Here is a 19,344-nt window from a genome sequence, read left to right on the forward strand (position 1 = left end):
ATATATATATATATATATATATATATATATATATATATATATATATATATTCAAAAGGCTCAACAGTTCTCAAGAGAATGGAAAGAAATTTAGGGATAGACTGAGCTTAGCTAGCTAAAGTTGTGGGGGAAAGAGAGAGGCAAGAGAGGAGACTAAGGGCAGAAGTGGACCCCAATTTCAGAGCAATTCCACCTTACATATAAAACTGAGACCCTCGTAAATGCAAATGAACTTTTATTTCTAAAGGACTCCCTCCAAGTTTTTATTGGATGCTGTCCCAACTCCTGAGCAACCTGCCAACATGCATGCCCTCCGTTCAGAGCAAGCACACCGCTCAAGGGTCAACCTCTGCTGAGCAAAGGCATTAAATTATGTAGTGAAGAAAAATGCCAATTCTCTGGGCCAAGCAGCAAACAGATCTGCATTACACTCTTTACCATGAACACAGCAGAGACCTAGAAAGGTAAATCAGTAGATGTTTCCAAACTTGGTACTCTTCCTTCTCTAGCCTGTATTTCTTCCAGCAAATTTACTAAACTGAAACACTCAGATTGATTTCCTAAAACAGACCCAGGCTAGATTCTCCACCCAGTTATGTAAATGCAACCCCTCCAAGGATGACCCCTCTAAGGGAATACTGATTTGGATCCACTCTGGTTGTGTACTTACCCAAGTTCTCACTTTCTGCAGCACCACTCATTTTCTATAAAGCATCATGTTCCTAGACAGTAGACAGAGTGTGAGTGGGAAGCAGGGTGGGGGCCCTGCCAAACTAACCAACGCCAAATGAACTTCCCCGGACCCAGAGAGCTTTGTTTTGAAGATTTCCGCCTTGCATTAAATCAAAGTAGCAAAGTGGGTCTTGAAGACTAGAGAAGATCACAGTCTCTACTCAGAAGGTCAGACTGCCAAAAAAAAAAAAAAAAAAAAAAAAAAAAAAAAAAAAAAATGGAGGTATTTAACTTTCTGGCCTAAAGAATTCCACATTGTCCTTAGATGAACTTACAGAGTCACTCACATTGTTAACCAACAACCACAAATGTTCCTCAAGAAATGGAGCCCACACAGCCTGAGACCATGTCTTTTTAACATTTTTGGTCCAAGCAGCTGTTTGCATGCTTAATCCTTTTCCCATTCCAGACGCAGAAACGAGATGGCTTCTCTGGGTGATGCACACCAAAAGTGCTTGATTTGTTTTGGATGCATTAAAAGCACCCTTACTTAACAGTGGGGACACTCTGCTTCTTCAGGGCAGAGATTTGGCAGGAAGGTGGGAGCAACAGCCAAGTTATAAAGATTTATAGCAGATGCCAAGAACAGGCCCACACCCTGATAAACATGGATGGAAATCTTTTTCCAGGATGGACAAGATCAGGGAAGCCATGGGCCAGGAATATGTCAGACTAAGGATTACGTGTCTTCAGTAACTTAATAAAGTCAGGCCATGTAGATAGGAAGAATGTGACGTCCCAGCAGGCACGCTCAGCTCTTATACACAGCTTTCTAGGAAAGGAACGGAAAACTAACATTGATGTTCAAGGGAAAGCTCTCCCTGTGTGTCCATCGCAACTCTGCTGTTGAGAGCCATGACACCAGCTGTAGCTCTTTTACCAAGGACGCCACCTGTAGCTTACTTACCAAGGTCCCTGGCCTCAGGATGAGCAACTGGGCTCCTTTCAATTTCTTTTTTGCTGCACTAAGTGTTCCAACTCCAAAGATTAATCCAGTTTGGGGCTCCCACTGACCTAGAGCAAAGGATTGCATGTTAATGAGCAGACCACCCTCCCCCATCCATACACACCCACTAAACAGTCTCCAGACTGGAGTAGGAGAAACATAGTCAAAGATGTGCCATCAGGATACTGTCCCATGAACATGGAGAAGGAAGCTGGACAGAAACAGACAAACAAACAAAACCAGACGCCACTTCAACTTCCACATAAGCATCTCAGTGTTTCTATGGAATTGTTTATTTTCTAACTTCTAGGGCCACTTTTGGAAAACAAACAAACAAACAAACAAACCTACAACCAAGACTATCACCCAAGTCTGAGGGTGATACAAGAGAACCGACTGACACACTGGGGAGGCTCTAAAACCAATCCCAGTATGAGACATACAAACACTATCCACAGAGAAAAGGAAAAAAAGAACCTTGTGGTACATTCCATTAGAGACGTGGCTCTGTGTGAGCTGACCTGTACTCATATACTATGGAGTAAGACTAAATACCTTTTCTTGTTCATCTTGATTGAGCTACCAGGACATTCAGAGATCAAAGCCATCAGCTCCCTTCATAATTTTAATTATAACTTTTAGGCTTTCAAATGTGATTAAGCCCCCCCTCTTTCATTACATGAATGGTGTCTGAGGAATTTAATTCTGGTCTTGTTTTAATGGCATGTTTGTCTTTTCCTCAAAATTATTCCAAAAATGATTTTATCCTGTGTTAAACCAAAACTGCCCGTCTCAGAACTATATAGGAATACGATGCACATTTGTAGTTTGGATTTGTACATTATCTAGGACTTTGCATTCTCTGGTCAACCCCACCCTTTCATTTTGTTCTTGTACCAAGAATCTTGATACATAAAATATTTCAGAAGATTTTCCAGTTTTTAGAGCCTCTATGGGAAAATAGATCCAATAATATAGATAGATGGTATTGTCGTTTGAATGAAAAATGCCCCCCCACAGGCTCATGTGTGGGGATGCTTGGTCCCAAGCTGGTGACACTATTTGGGATATTATGAAATCTTTAGGATGTAAAGCATTGCTAGAGGAAGCATGTCACTGGAGATGGACATGGACAGTTTATAGCCTTAACTCACTTCCTGTTCTCTTTCACTGCTGCCTGTGTTTAGGTGAGATGTGACTACTCAGCTTCTGGCTTTGGCTACCAGGTCTCTTCCACCATTAGGGGCACCTGTCTGGAACTTTAAGCCAAAATAAACTCTTAAGTTGCCTTTGTTCATGGTATTTTACCACAGTGTCAACCACAACAAAAGTATCTAAATCAGAAGTATAGATAGGCAGGTATATAGAAAGATGATAGATTTGGGTGTGATTGTCATGTGCAATTGTTTAAGAAAAGTTAATAAAATTAGTATTTTAATGGAAAATAAATAAGTAAAAGCTACAATCAGACAGCTTTCCATCTCAAACAGACCATAGAAACTTTCAGATGCAAGAAAAACATAGCTATAAGACAGAAGATGGGCTGAGGGCAAGAGGTCTAATTCATTGCTACAGCATTCACAACGCAGTGTGAGTTAATTCTAGGTACTTTGTTGCTGAAAACGTAATCTAAGCTGTCCCAGCAATGGGTGGTAGTGAAGCTAAGTCAACACAGAAGCAAGGAGACTCCCAGTGCAACCAGAAAATGTCTGCAAAGTGCTAAGTATCATCTTCTCAGTGAGAACAGGGATTCTCTAGGTAGGAAGGGTTGACCGCCTTGAGGATGTCTGACACGTTGGGTTTTCTGAAGCACCATTTGAATGGCTCTGCATACACTGATAAAATACATGTCGGAAAAAAAAAAATACATGTCGAGACCCATCAAATTCAAAACCACTCACTTGCCTTTGGAGTTCTCCTTTCTAAGAATTCCTCTATTCCACTGCTTGGCAATGCCCCCTAAATGAGCCAAATACCCTGACTGTTCATTTGCCTGGAGTGGTAGACAGAGAAAAGTCTTTGTCTAGTTAAAAGTAGCCACTTACTTCTCTCTGCCTTATAACCCTACCTAGACTTTGATAAGTAGCCACAAGTCTGACTCTGTGCCAGTGCTTGCTCAGGAGAAGAGGGCTAGTTGGTTGAGTGTCCCCATTCCAGTCATTCAAACTCTAGAACACACATCCCCAGAGAAGAGAGGACTACCAGGATGGAACTTATAAAGCAATGAGTGATAATAAAGGAAGCTATCTTTTTTTTTTTTTTTTTTTAGATTTATGTACTTTATTTTTTTTCCAATTACTTTTTTTTATTTACATTTCAAATGCTATCCCGTAAGTTTCCTATACCCCTCCCCCCACGTCTGCTCCCCTACCCACCCACTCCCACTACTTGGCCCAGGCCTTGCCTTGTGCTGTGTCATATAGTTTGCAAGACCAAGGGGCCTCTCTTCCTAGTGATGGCCGATTAGGCCATCTTCTGCTACATATGCATCTAGAGACACAAACTCAGGGGGTACTGGTTAGTTCATATTGTTGTTCCACCTACAGGGTTGCAGCCCCCTTCAGGTCCTTGGGTACTTTCTCTAGCTCCTCCATTGGGGACCCTGTGTTAAAGGAAGCTATCTTAATCCCCAATTTCTTAACTTAGGAGACCGAGCCATCTGGTCCTGACTTCAATTCTAAGTCAACCCAAAGTTCTTTTTGTTTTTCTTTTCATTTTTTATGCCTTAAAGTGAAGGAATTGAGCTACATCAGGATTCCCAGCTCAGGAACCTACAAGGACCAACAGGCTGGGTATGTAACCTAACAAAACACACCAACGCAGCTGGAGGCTCCATGAGATCTACTAAAGGAAAGTACAAGCCTTGCCTCCAACCCTCCATTTTTCAAGAGAATCATAAAGTCCAGTTTGCCTTATAAATTCCTGGCATTTTTCAACCTCAGAAACTAATTTGTAAGATTTTTATATATACTGAAAGAGTCAATAGCAGCATTTCTGCACGCTGGAGCCAAACCTCAGGTCCGCATGTCGTCAACTCAGGGAGTCCAGGTTCTGTACTGAGGCTCCCAGGGCTGTGGAAATTCCCACTGTTAAGGATCTGGGACTATCACCTTTCTCTTAGAAACACATTGAGCACTGGCCTCTAAGACCCTGAGAAATCCTGTCACCAGGTCACCAGTGTGACCAGACTCAGTTTGTTTCAGCTATGCCTTCCCAAACGTGTTCAAATTCTCGACTCTCTGCAGTAAGATCCAGGTGAGCAACCACCATGGGAAACACCAAAAATTGACTTGCTACTCGACTCTACAGTTGTACATTTCTATTCTGTGTTTACCCTTGGAGCTAAATTAGAATTTACTGAGCCCAGTGGTGTAGTAGAGACTACACAAGGCTCTTTACAGACCATATACTCCAGCTAACATTCATAGCACCCAGAGCTAAATGTCATTATCCCACTTTTCAGGTTGAGAAAATAGATACACAAACACAAAGCAGAGGCCCTGAGGCGATTCCCTGTGAGTAGGCAGGCAAGGTGCACATGCATGAGTGCCCAACCCAAGACCCCACCATCCTCTCATGGTCAACAGTCTGTGACACAAACAACTCTCGCTGTTTCCACTTATCTCCAACGGTAGCTTTGCGGACTGCTTATTGTATCAGTCCTGTCTCTGGAATTTTTATGTGAATAGCCGATGCTGGTCCAAGCTACAAGATCTACAAGCTTTTAGTCTCTGAGCAGGTGAGAGCTGGGATGGCTAGGCCTGACATACGAAAGGACAAGACTTGCATTTAACCCATGACTTCTCACTCGGAGCTCTGTTCCAGATTCATTGCCAGGTAAGCCTGTGGTCCCCATGACCCTTCTGTTTCATCCTGTCAGTGGGTGCATAGCCATTAGGTCCTCAAGGTACCTTTGTTCCCTGCTCCTGGCTCTCTTACCCATCTTTCATCCTTCTTCTCAATCTACCTCACTAAAAAGGCTTTGACCTGGACGAGAGAAGTGGCTCTGTAGATAAAAGTGTCTGTACCCAAGCCTAACAGCCTGAGTTAGCTCCCTGCAGTACTCATGGAGGAAGGAGACTGACTCTTACCTGCACTCCAAAGGGAATATAGTTAAGCGCAAACACCTACCGTTCTACATGCAGCTCTACAGTGGACGCCTAGCTGTATTCCTCTTCCAGTAGATTAAAAACAGTGTCTCTTGTCATGTCACCACGGCCCCAGATTGTACAATCTGCTGCATGGCCTCTTTACGTGTTGCTCAGGGTCTTATTGCCTCAAGTGGAAGAAAGATTGAGTGTAATGCCTCAAATCTTCCTCCACGGGAGGAACATGTTTAAACACTTAGCTTAAAGCCACGAATGGGGTTGCTTTTCATTGTGGGTCAATGGTTGCTGATTCAGTTGCTCCATCCTGCCTATGCTAGAGCTGCCATGCTCCTGAGGTGTTTCTCAAGGATTCCAGCCCTTCTCTCTGCTAGAAATATTACTTTGATTCACAAGTTAAAATCCAAAGCCACTCATGATTTTGTTGATATATTTCTTGCACTTTCTATTCTGAGAAAAAAAAAAGGAACAAAATAAAAAAATAAAATAAAACAGGAGATGTTGGCCCAGAGTGCCACAGGGCAATAACAGTGTCCCTCGTGCCAGCAATACTTTCTGTGTCTATAGACAATAGGACTAGAGATGGACACTGGGATACAGGGCTTTAATATGGTCGTGAGAACTGAGCCAGCTGATAAAACCAGAACCTTAGGAAGAAGTGCCAGTCACATGAGCATGGAGCTTGAATGAGAGGCATGGCCATAAAAAAAATAAAGGATTAGTAAGATTCCAGATCTAGCTTTCCACCTTTCATCTGGATTTCTTGTCCAACCACAGGTTTTACCCTAAGATCTTCAGGTAAACAAGAATGGGTCTGAAAATGTCATTTAGTCCCAGTGTGATGGCATATGTCTGTAATTCCAGCACTTGGAGTGGAAAGGAGGGGTGGACTGAGAAGGGACAGCACCAAAAGTTGGACCATCTTGAGCTACAGAGTCTTTGACAAAAAAAGAAAGAAAGAAAGAGAGAGAGAGAGAGAGAGAGAGAGAGAGAGAGAGAGAGAGAGAAGAAAAGAAAAGGAACTTTCAAAAAAAAAACAATTCAATAATTAAGTGAAGAGACATTTTCAATGTAGAGAACATGAAAAAATAATGAAAGAAAAGAAAGAACAAACCAGCCCAGAGCTCATTGTTCAGATTCTAGGCTAGAATCCGAATTTTCAATGAAAAGAAAATGGAGGTCACAGAGAACTGTGAGGATTTGGGATTGAGAGCAAACGGAGAACGTAGTGCTTGCTCCTGTCAATAGCTAGCACAAAGCCTTGCTCACGACCTTACATACATGCATACACACTGACTCACACATGGGATTCTTTTTACAGCTTCTTATAGGTATAGTTACCATGAAATAAACCGTGCTATTGGACATAACTTGAGTCATGCATACATCCAGGAAAACCACCACTATAATCTAGACATGGACACATTTTTTACTCCTAAACTTCCGCAAGTCCCTCATCAGCCCTGCTTCTCTGTCCATCCTTAGGCAGCGTTGCTCTCTTGACCTTCCCACCACAGTGCCAGGGGTGCACTAATTCCACCACACCCTCACCCACACTTGGTCTGGTGTCAGCTTAATGTATTTCTACTGCATTTTATTTACTTATTTGGGGGGGGGGAGTTGGAGGGAGTGTACAGCACAAGATACAGGTGGGGGACAAAAGACAACTTACCAGGTATTACTCTTCTCCTTCCAGCACGCGGACCCTGGGGATGTAACCCGGGATGTCAGCCTTGAAGGCATGTACCTTTACCCACTGAGCCATCTCTCCGGCTCTGGTAAAAGCCTTCATAATTCTGGCTATTCGGGTGTCATATGGTGATACCACTTTGTGGCTTCAATTTTCATTTCCGCAGGGATTCATGGTATTGAACATCTTTTCATGTGCTTCTTTGTGCAAACAATGTGACCACTGCAATGGAGTGATCTACCCTATTATTTAGTCCTGACAATGTATTTTCTTATATACCTAGATCCCAAGTCCTTTGTTGTATATGACAGATATGTAAATGTTTTCTCTCTAATCGCTCCCTCCCCCCCCCCCCGCTCACCAGTAGCTTTTTAAAAAAGAACAAGTTTTTAAATTTTGAATGCAGTCCAATTTGTTATTGTGTTTTTGTCATTTTCCTATAAAATCTCTGTCTAACTCAAGGATTTTGTAGGTGAATCAATGTTCATCATCTAGATTGCAGTAATGGTCCCATTTACACAACACTCCAGTGTTCCTCCAACCCTGTAGACTGAGCCCAGGCTTCCACCCATGCTGGTAAAGACTTCTGCCCTTGAACTACCTCCCTCACCCAATATGGAGAAATTCCTGCAACACTTATTTACGTTGAAAGCATAGGAGAACATGTAGATACCCTAAGCACTCCCTCACAAAGGAACGACTAGACAAATCACAGCCCAGCCCCGAACTGTACCCCAGCACTGAAGGGAGCTAACTGAAAAGGTAAAGACCCCTCAAGAAGGAGAAAGTGGGATTTTTTTTTAAAAAAAATGCATTTGAAAAACGTAAATACGCCCAGAGAAAGTGACCAGGAAACATCCGCTGAGCTAGAACATACAGAGACCACAAAAGACTTCCCTCGTGATTAGATTTGGGAATGGGGCACTGCACGGGATTATCAGCTTCTTTGCATACCTTAAAACGGTCTGATTTGCTACCTTAAGCAGATACTTTTACACAATAGTAAATCCGATCAAGGATGAAATAGTAGCCGTAGCATACAGCAGATGGAGCCCTGTATCTCCAATTTGCACTTCCATTTTGAAATAATTCTTGGTTTTATTTGTTTGTAATGGTTGACTAAACAGGAAGAAATATATCAGTGGATGGAAGAATCCAAAAGTAAGCATTTTAGTAAGTTTTGTGGATTGGTACACACAGGGAAAATATAATCCTGTGTTGTAATCTTAACCCCAGTATTTCAGAAAGTGACTTAGTTTGGAAATTTGGGTGGTCTTGCCTGTCATTAGCTAATGGGACACCATCCTAGAGTGAGTTTTCTGATATAACAAGATTGATGTACTTATTATAAAGGGAAATTTTGACATGGGGGTGGTGCCATGTAAAGATGGGACCTATGTTGCCATAGGCCATGGAATGGCAAAGACTACCAGCAACTACCAGAGCCAGAGAGAGGTCTGCAACAGATTTTCCCTCACAGCCTCAGAAGGACACCAGGCCTTGATTTTGGAGTGCAGCCTCTAGAAACAGGATGCACTTCACTGCTGCTGCTTAAGCCATTCAGACTGAGGTAGTGTGTAAGCAACCCTAGAAAATGTATTACTCAGAGGCCAAAAATTCAACTCCAAAAGCAAAGTGGAGCATCTATCAAGGCCACATTCCGTAGGCTGCCTCTCAGACCTCAGGGAACAAGCTCAGAGACACTGAATGTCAGTGTCCACTATCCACAGTAAGGATGACCTTAAAGCAGCATGCTACTTACACTGAGAAAAGTAGGCCATTCCCAATGGTCTGGCAGCCACGTGTGCTGTGCTGAAGGTCCATCTTTAGTCCCAGATTACAATAATAGAGCAACACAGAGAAGGGTTTGTTGCTGAAGAAATAAGACGGGTTCTGTCCTGAGGGAACGTGATGGTTTAAAATCACCCAGGAGACATACCTCTGGGCATGTCTGTGAGAGAGTTTCCAGGGAGGGTTAAGTAGGAGAAAGATCCGTTCCTGTATATGAGTAGCACCATCCTATGGGCTGGGATCCAGCACGGAGTGAAAGGGGGAAAGTAAGAAGCTCCCTGAGTGCCTGCATTCACATCTGTCTTCTTCTTGGTCCACCCAGATGTGAAAAACCTCTCTGCCTGCCACAGCTGTGGGATTTTCCAAAAGCTCTAACCACCATACCCTCCCACCACAATGGATGGCATCCACTCAAACCTTCTCTCCGTCAGTTTCTTCTTGCTGGTTGTTTATAATGATAAGAATCATGGCTCACGCCGGACGTGGTGGCGCACGCCTTTAATCCCAGCCCTCAGGAGGCAGGGCAGAGGCAGGCGGATTTCTGAGTTTGAGGCCAGCCTGGTCTACAGAGTGAGTTCCAGGACAGCCAGGGCTACACAGAGAAACCGTGTCTTAAAAANCCAAAAAAAAAAAAAAAAAAAAAAGTAATCATGGCTCATACAGGGTGAATGGCAATGTGACATCTCTTGCTCCCAATGACTATTTAATTCCCCCCCCCCCATCCCTAGGCACACAGGCAATACCTGTCTCTGAAGGAAAGAATAAAAGCTAAGTCAGTATTTAGCCCTTGGAGGAACAGAGGCCGAGAGACAACTGGACAGCAGTACAGGTGCCTTTGCTTCACTGCCTATGACTGAAAAATGTCTGTGTCTTTCATGGCTAAAAGATGGGAAGGTTTTAGGCTAAAACCTCAAAGATGAACTTGACAGGAAAGAGTGTCTTCTGACTCTTGGCACATTTATTTTTGTTTTAAAACAAAAATTCATCCTTCAAAATAACAGGTGCAGACACCAAATAAGACAGTGCAAAAAATATAGAACCAGGTACAGTCAACCTGTATACAGGGTCAAGAGTATAATGAGCTGTCCAGGAGGTCAGGCTGAGAGGCATGCGCTCTGGGCCACTGGCATGCTTTCCCGATCGGGAAAAGGCAGACAGCAGAGCTCAGCTAGTCTGGTCTATCAGGCATATTTGAAAACAAGATTCTAAAGTGTACTTGGACCCAGTCCACTGGAGAAATTCCAGTTAGCTCCACTTCAAGGCGACATCACAACCCAAAATCTTGTCTACTATTAAGGTTTATTGTCTGTATAGCAAAGGGACATTCTGTCATCTCTGCCTTCAGGGACAAAGCACATGTCACATTCGAGGTAGTCCGTCTCATCCTAGAAGGCTGATCAGAAGAGAATGGAGGAAGAAATACAGGTTGCCAGTAATTAGGGACACCAGCCCAGAGTGAGTTAGCTTTCTACTGTTTTCAGAGTTAAAGTAGCTAATAGAAGGAGGAGAGTCACTGTGACCCAAGACATGACATCTGGGGACAGCAAACTGGTAGACATGCATGAACAAACTGAGAAGGTGGCAGGCTTCCATTCATGCAAGCTTCCTAGCTCTCAAGGAAAGGATTACACAAACCAGGCAGCTGAAAACAACAAGATCTATCCCCTCGCCATTTAGAAATCTAAAAGGCAGAGCTAGAGACGTTTGCCAGCCATCCTCCATCCAGGGCTCCAGGAAAAAATGCTTCCTGAACTCCCCTAGTTTCTGGTATTCTCTACTGATTGTTGGCATTCCTTGGCTTGTAGCAGCAGAATACCATCCTCTACCTCTGTCTTCAAGTGCTGCGTCCATGCCTATAAATCTGTCTTTAGCAGGACAGCAGCCGTTGGTCCTGTGACACAGCAGTTTGGCCTCATCTTCACTTGATTGCGTCTCCATGGGCTTTTGGGGTTTTTTTAAATAAGGTCACATTGTCAGGTATCAGAGGTTAAAGTTTCAACATAACTGCCGGAAAAACACAGTTCAGCCCATAACAGTAAGATGTGGAGACCGTAGTTTGAACCTGAACTTTGGTCCCCTGTTTGTTGTATCGAAGACATAAACAATAATATAATATACATGCTTAAATACTGAAAGAAGATGGCACACTCCAATATAGCTTTTCCTTGGCAGGTAGGTTCCCCGGCTGTTTAACCATCCAAATCCCTTCTTTCTTACCAGCGAAGCTCCTTTACAGATATGGTTTTAGCTTTATCTTTTGTTGTGGCAGAATCACACCATGGCTACTGAGATGCCAGCCATCACCTTTATGCCCAGAACAGGAAGAAGACAGAAAAGGGGGGGGACGACTATGCCCTCAAGAAGCTTCATTTGCTATTTGTAAAGAGCGTAGATTTTTTTTTCTCCTAGAGTATAGTATTCAAAATTAATCTCTGAAAATTCTTAGACTATATGTGATGAGATGGGTGTGGCTAGATTTTATTCCTCTATTAGCAGAGGGTAAAAATGCAGGGCTCTGGAGAACGAATGAACTAACCATCATCTGTAGTCATCCATTCATTCTAACACCATTAATGGAGGACAAGCCTCTGTCCCCCGGGGTTTTCTCGGAGGTTCAACATACTTTCAACACATAGCAAAGCATTTTCTACATGACACACAGAAGCACAAAACATACATAGGATGAAGGCTTGTGGCCAGAAAAGCAGATACACAGGGAAGTGCTTCCTCCAGGGAAGCCCCACCCTCACTCTCAGAAGTGTTTGAGAGTGCGGCAGAGCTAAACACTGGACCCATGTTCTCTGCTCCCAGCTCTGAGGATAACGCCATGCAGTGGCTCATACTTTCCCATTGGACAAGACTGAAGGAGCATCCTTAATGACACCCAACCACTGAGAAATTTACAATATACACTATCATGGCAAACGGGAGAGAAACACACTTCTGTCCAGTGAGAGTATCGAGAGTATCGTATATTCTAAAACCTCTGCCAAGCAGCTACCTCTGAGGCATAGATAGAGACAAAACTCAGGGAAGTTATAAGACTAAATGATGGGGCTACAAAGAGAGTGCAGTCAGGGAAGGTTCTGCCACCTAAACAGCAGGATTCAAGTTTGTCCTCTAAGGTGGCAGGGAGTGCTTTTAATCACAATACTGGGAAGGTGGAGACAGTTGCAGCCCTGGGGCTCACTGGTCAGCCAGCTTTGTAGACTTTGAGCACCCAGACAGTGATAGACTCTGTCACACACACACACACACACACACACAAAAAAAAAAAAAAAAAAAAAAAAAACCCTCAAGGTGATAGCTCCTAAGACACAGCTCCCAAGGTTTTCCTCTGTCCTCCATGTTCACATGGGCATACATGTGCACACACATGAACAAGCACATGCAAGTACAAACACATACAGAGTCTAAACTACAGCTTTATTAGAAAACAACTAAGTCAGATTTATTTCTAAAGAAACAGGTTACATCTTTGGTTACATTTTAGCCAAATGATGCCTGATTTCTGGAACAACCCGCTCAATAACATTATTGCAAGAGGGCCCCTTATCAAGGTGAGATCGCAAAGCAAACAGAAGATTGCAGAAGGGGTCTGGGTCATTAAACATGGAAAGGGAGATGTGGTGAGACACTGGAAGTACTGAAAGTTGTCACAATTATGAAGTAACTCTGTTCTCCCTCTTCTATGACACCTCCCTTGTCAAACCTCAGGCTCAGAGGTTAGATCTGGTGAACATATGGTGGTATTTTATCACTAATTAGCTGCTAAATTGGGATCAGAACTTGGGTTTTAGTTAACGCAAGATGATGGTAAGCTAAATTATATTGGACTTTGAGGAAGACTTTGGACAAACACCTCAACTATTTCCTCCTGTTCTCCTTCTGTGGAGCCTCTGTTTAGATCTGTGCCCCTGGGGACCGAAGGGCACACTGTAGCCATTGAGAAACTCTGAATTCATTTTATTTGCTGGTCAATACGGTGGCCCTGGCCCACTGCTGTTTGGTGAGTCACACTGCAGTCCTGTGGAAGACTGATTTCTAGTGGCTTCGGGGATGCAGGGTGACTCCACCTGAGCCTCCTCCAGGGCTAAAGGACAGGGCAGAGAGGAGTCAGTGTTCAGGAAATGGAGGGAAGAGAGAATCTAGAACATCAAACAGAATGCAAAGGTTGCCCAATGCTGGAAGGTAAACCAGAAAGGTCAACAAGAAGCCGCCATTAGGCAACGGGGAGCCACGGGGCAGGGAGTCTCCCAATACCTGTGTTTCACAAATCACTTAGTGGGAATTTTGCTGACAAACTTGGAGAAAGTCAGTGATATAAAACAGCACCTCAATTCTGGGAGAGGGGAAGGAACCAGTTGGTGGCCACGCCAGCTTTGTGCTTTGAAATAAGAGGTACAAAAATTGCAAAATTTAGGGGGGATTTGGTGGGAAGGCAGGGCCTCTGAGAAGGGGCTTCTTATTGGAAACCCTGGATCTTCCCAGCCTTTCTTCATCCCTCTTGCCTATGTCTTACGGGACTCAGGCACACAGTCCAGGTAACTGAGTTTGACTTAAAGCCTCCATTGACTTATGTGCTCCATTGGAAAAGCATCTCAAAGGAAACTAGGGAATTCCAGCCATCATGAAACAAACCAATTAGATTATTTCTCTCAAAGACCTGAGTCATTAAACTTTAGGGGACCCTGGATCAACACCGACAACCACATTTCTGCAACAGGAAATGTGAACATGGCCCCGGCTGGAGTATATACAGGCTGATGCCCCAGGTACTTGAAAGCTGGAGCAGGAGGATCATAAACCTGGGGCTAGCCTGGGCTACAGAGTGAATTCAAAGTCAGAGTAGACGACTCAATTCTCTGGCCTCTCATTTCTTTATCTATAAAATGGGAATAAAAATGGCTATGGGAAATAAATGATCCAGAGAATTCATATAAGATTCAATGCCTTGCCACATAGAGAGAACACATGCTGGACAAATAGGCTGCTATCCCCCCTCACTCTCGTCTGTGTCCCTGCTGTCAATTTGGTTGGCCTGGCAAAGTGTCCAGCTGCCCAAGCCTTCAGTCTGCCTGATGAGCCAGGTCTAACGTTTCCAGCCACTGTGATAGAGGGCTTGTCAGTATTGCTTCTCAGGGGACAAGAGAAACCGCCATGATAACAGAGAAATCAATCTGGAACAATCCACTCAGCTTCAGGAAAAGATACAGCAGGCGCAACAGAGCAGGGCAGACCCAAGACAATTCCGTGGAACGATATACTCTTTCCCCTCTCTAAATCACTCAAGCAACATTTGAGTGGGAAACTTTGGTCACAGTTTAGAGGGGAAATGCCCCCACAGGCACATTTATTTGGATGTTTGGTCCCCAACTAGTGGCTCCATTATGAGAGGTGGGGCCTAGCTGGAAAGAGCAGGCCACTGAGTAGTGCGTCTGAACCCCTCCTCCCACCCTCTCCCAGACTGCTGTCTCTCTGAGGTATGACAGATAGAGAATCCCAGCAGCCTGGTCGCCCGCCATGGAGTGAACTGAGACCACACCCTTCTCTGACATGGTGGCGGTATTCCCTCAACCCAGGAACCAAGCGAAACCCTACATTAAGTTGCTTCTGTCAGCTATGGTGTCAAAGCACCAACAATGGTCTCTAATACAAATTTCAACCTCTTGATCAGCCAGAAGTTTAACCAGAGACCAAAAGTAAAGTCTGGCGGCCATGCCTTTCTCTCTGTGCTTTCTTATTTTATCCACAGCACAAGCATTGGCTAAAATGGGACTAAAGGCACAAATCTTAAGCAAGCAAAACCCAGATGTAGGGATGAACATGGAAAGGGTGTGGTCTCCCAGAAATGATCCGGCTGAAACCCTTACGGAGCATCTGATGTAAAGGTGCTTTATACACAGGCATAGAATTTTCTAGAACTGATCTGTCAGGCATCATTTTGAGCAAGTTCTTCTCAATCCTTGGAATGCACCCACCCCTAAGTGTGGGCTTCTTTTCTCTTGACAGTCTTGTTTGAATCACCAGCCTCCCTCTCTTCTGAGGACTTACATGTCAGTTGTAACTCATGATTATAATGTTCTTGCCTGGTTACGTTTGGGAAGCAATCATTAAATCCACTGGAAAACCCAGGCAGATTTTGAAGTATCAAAGCTGAAGTAATACCTCCATTTGAAAAAATTCTAAGACTTAGCCTTTTCTACTGAAAGAAACCCCTCCACTTGTCTGAAAAGAGCCTGCCTCAAATAGCCTCTTTAAAAGTCTATAACACTTGTCTCTACAAGGAAAATAAAGTCAACTCTGCAGAAGAGAAGGTGAAATTTATATTTACATTTACCAAAACTGGGATGGCCATTTAAGTCTCTGTGTCCCGTTTGATCCCATTATATGTTCAATGGCAGAAGCGCCCAGGAAAGAACTTGAGTGAGACACAGCAGTTTTAACATTCAAGGGAGCAGATGAAGTAGCCACAATTCTTGTGACTGAATGAGAAATTACCCAGCTCAGTCCTCCCCCAGGGCAACAGGTCTATTTGCCTGGACTGGATTTGGCTCAAAGAACTAAATTTCAGAAAATAGCAGTAGCATTTGTTGTGGTTGTGGTGGTGGTGGTGGTGGTGGTGGTTGTTTTGCTAGAAAGTAGATGATAATGATAATAATTCAGTCTGATGAAAGGCTCCCTAGGCTCCTGAATCCTCGCTGCTGCGTTCACTGAAAAGACAGTCAGAGGGTGACCATCTGGGCCCAGGGAAGTTGGGCCACAATCCCAGACCCCCTGAGCTTTCCAGTAGGAAGTGATAAAAATCAAGTAAGAAAAGGTGCTATTGTCTGCTCCTGCGCCTCTTCTGTGTCTAGGTGTTTATACAACTAATGGACGGCCTGGTCCTGTTGGGAAGTTCGGGAAATGCTTCCTTGAAGTATTTCCTGTGCTCTGGCTCCTCTCAAAATGTTTGTATTAAAAAAAAATCAGTGAGGGGGAAAAATGGGGTGAGTGTATAGGACAAGGTTGGAGAAATCTGTGAGCAGAGAGCGGGGCTTAAGCATTGCTAAAAAGCAGAGCTCACTAGTAACTTCCTCACCCAATACCACTCCTATTGCTTTGTCCATACCCTGATATTTGGGCACGGAAACACATCAGTATATCTATATGATTGTACTTTGAGAACCACAGGGGGGATGAAAACCATCTCAGACAGTAAAGGCACTACAGAGGTAACCATTTGACGGAGATACCAAGGCACACAGCATCAGTAACTTATTACAAGCAGCCCTCTCACCTCAAGAGCTTCCTCTCACAGAAGCAAAACCGTATAAACTATACGTCTTTAAGAAGAATCCAGGAGCCATTTGGGAAGAAGCCATGAGCAGAAAGAGCCTGCTCCCTGCTTGGCTTACTTTCAGGAGTCTCAAGACTTGAGACCGGTTTTTAAATTTGGAGCCATGCAGTGGTACTGGCTGTAGGTATGCACCTGCATCAGAAACTGGCTGTTATACTGTGATAGTCCTGTTTACTACAGCTTTGCAAATGCCTAAAATCCAGGCTCTTTGAACATGACCCCTTGAAATAAAGCAGAATCATAGCATACCCAAACTAAGATGCTCACAACAAAATACATGTGTATGTTTTCCAGAAGGGCAAGGAAACATGTCAATCAAGGAATAACATCCACAGGGGATTAACGCCGGACTACTTGCCTGCCAAGGGCCATGTGCTGCAGAGCTGAGGAGCATGAAATGGGCCAGGAAGAATAATTCTAACAGATGAAAATCTACAAATATTTCAGAGGAGTCCAGGCAATACACACCACCTTGAGGGCCTATGACCACATCCCTAAAAGGGCTTCCAAAACCCCACTCGCAGCACTTGGATGGCGACCACCAACTCTGCTCACTCGTTCTGAGTCTTTAGAATCAAATTCAGGCCTTGAATCAAGAGAGAAATTCGAATGCACCACTGACATCTGATACCACTTATAAAATACACTCAGATTACCTTGTGCCAGCTGCCCCAAGGGTACTCAGATGGTCTCTTAATAAACTAGAGAGGGGGTCAGGAGACTGGGCACCATGTCTTCATATCCAAAGTTAGCCAAGGGGGTTGATTTAATCTGTTTGAGACCTGCAGGAATTGGCCTGGAATCCAGGTCTCTCTGTAAGTAGGAACATGCTATCCTTAAGCTGCCGCCCTGGAGACCACTGGGAAGGGCTTTCTTCTGTGAGGTGAGGGCAATCTGGTTCTATGAAATGCAATGCCCCCTGCAGGCTAACACTGTGGATAAAGGCTGGGAGGCAGAGTTGGCTTTGCTGAGCATTTGAGGGGGCTGTCTGTGTTGGGAGCTTGGAATGTTCTTTGAGAAACCTCCCAAGTCAGCCAGGATCCTGGCCTCTCGAACCTAAGTCTCCAGACAACGCTCGGCCCTGCTATACTTTTACTGCTTAAACACTTCTTCAAAGTTTACTACACAACAGTGTAGCCCCGAGTCTGCCAAAAGTCTAGCTGCAGGATTTAGAGAAAGGCTTCTGTCCCCCGGAGAGTATTTGTGAGCAAATGGTAGTCATCAAACCTTCCAGCCAGTGACACTTCCACCAAAGTGTCACCGAATGAGTCCTATCTGCGGAAGCAAACTCCTGTCTTTCTTGTGTTAACCTTCCTCTCCCGCACTCTCTAGTTTCAGAAACTAAATCAAAAGACCCTGTGACACATCAGGGGACAGCAATGGAAAACTTCCGGTGGGATGAGCCGGGACACCATCATTCCTGGCTGGAATTTACTTTTGCCTTTCAAATATCTGCAGAAGCTTAGATTTAGGGGACATGAAGAGGAGAGAGTGCCAACGAAATAGGGGGAAAAGAAAATACGTCGCATACCACGACCAAGCCAAACCAAGCTTGACATTTCCAAATTATATTGGCAAATGCATGCTTTCACAAATCATTTGTTCTGTCTTTTCCTAGAGACAAAAAAAGGGGGTGGGGGGCCGGGGATCTGAATTCAAATATCCTAACCCCAGACCAGTAAACTGTGTCAGTGGGATGCAATCTTTAATGCTGTTCAGAAAGTCTAATGTTATTTATATCAACACGCGCACCAACACCAACACCTCCAGGCCAAAAGTTGTAAGGCTGGAGGCAGCCCCCTAATCAATCTCATCGTCCTGTGACCCTGGATGCGTTCCGAGCTCTGGGCTGAGCACACAAGCATCCAGTTCCCATAGATGAATTTTACAGGATTGTGGAGATGAGGGGTCTTGGGGAGGGGAGAAATGGGGTTGTAAACCCCTGAAAATGAGCCAAAGCATCACCTTGGCTACTTCAACCCAGCACCTCCTCTTCCAGGCTGGCCCCGGGGCCTCTCCGGGTGCCCCTTACCTGCAGGCGCTCAGTAGCCGGCTGCCACATCTTCCAGCCGTGGGGTTTTGGCAGAGGAGACGCTGGCGAGACTCTGTGGGTTGCGCCCGGAAGGAGAGGGAGCTGCGGTCCCGCTGTCACATCTGGGGTCAGCGTCTGCAGGCTGAGCGTCCTGGCGCCGGCCGCAGCCCGGTGGGCGCAAGGGCTGAGAGCGGGACGAGGCGGCGGCGCTCCGCTGCCGGCAACTTGTGGGCTCCGCTCCGGCCGCCAGTCGGTGCGCAGCTCAGACGATTGCGCAGCTCCGCCCGGGCCCCAGCGCCGCGGCCGCTCCCTCCTCCCCCCGCCGCCGCCCGGACCTGCGCGGTCTGAGCATGCCCGGGCGGGCTTCTGCCGGGGGGTGGGGTGGGGGGACCGGCGCCCGGGGCTGTGGGGTCTGTATCCCTCAGACCCTGTCGTCCTGCAAACCCTGGAGAGGCTAGAAGCTGGTCAAGCCCCTAAGTTGGTACCGGATCTGGGAGACGGCTCTAAGTGGCCCGTGGAGAAAGGGCCTGGTGGAAAGATAGTGCTGCCCCTCCCCGGGGGGTTTCATTTAGTGAGAGTCTCTGAATCACTTGGGACATGCATGGGAGAGCTTCGATCCCTTGAGTTAACTGGGGAATCGCTCCACCTGCTTCACTAAGTTTTGGAGATACAGTGGCGCTCAGTAAAGGACAAGAGCACACCCCTCTGC

The 19,344-nt window shown here is 45.0% G+C and overlaps 1 protein-coding gene across 1 annotated transcript in view; it reads right to left on the reverse strand.

Annotated features, from left to right (window-relative positions):
- Positions 1–18,937, reverse strand: part of Pid1 (phosphotyrosine interaction domain containing 1) — a 218,910-nt gene extending 199,973 nt beyond the window's left edge. Inside the window, exon 1 of the mRNA XM_021197711.1 lies at positions 18,636–18,937. Coding sequence (XP_021053370.1) covers positions 18,636–18,665 — 30 coding nt within the window. The 5' untranslated portion in view covers positions 18,666–18,937. The remainder of the gene's footprint in view (positions 1–18,635) is intronic.
- Positions 18,938–19,344: the final 407 nt, after the last annotated feature.

This window comes from Mus pahari, chromosome 5 (assembly GCF_900095145.1).
Source record: "Mus pahari chromosome 5, PAHARI_EIJ_v1.1, whole genome shotgun sequence".
Taxonomy (NCBI): domain Eukaryota; kingdom Metazoa; phylum Chordata; class Mammalia; order Rodentia; family Muridae; genus Mus; species Mus pahari.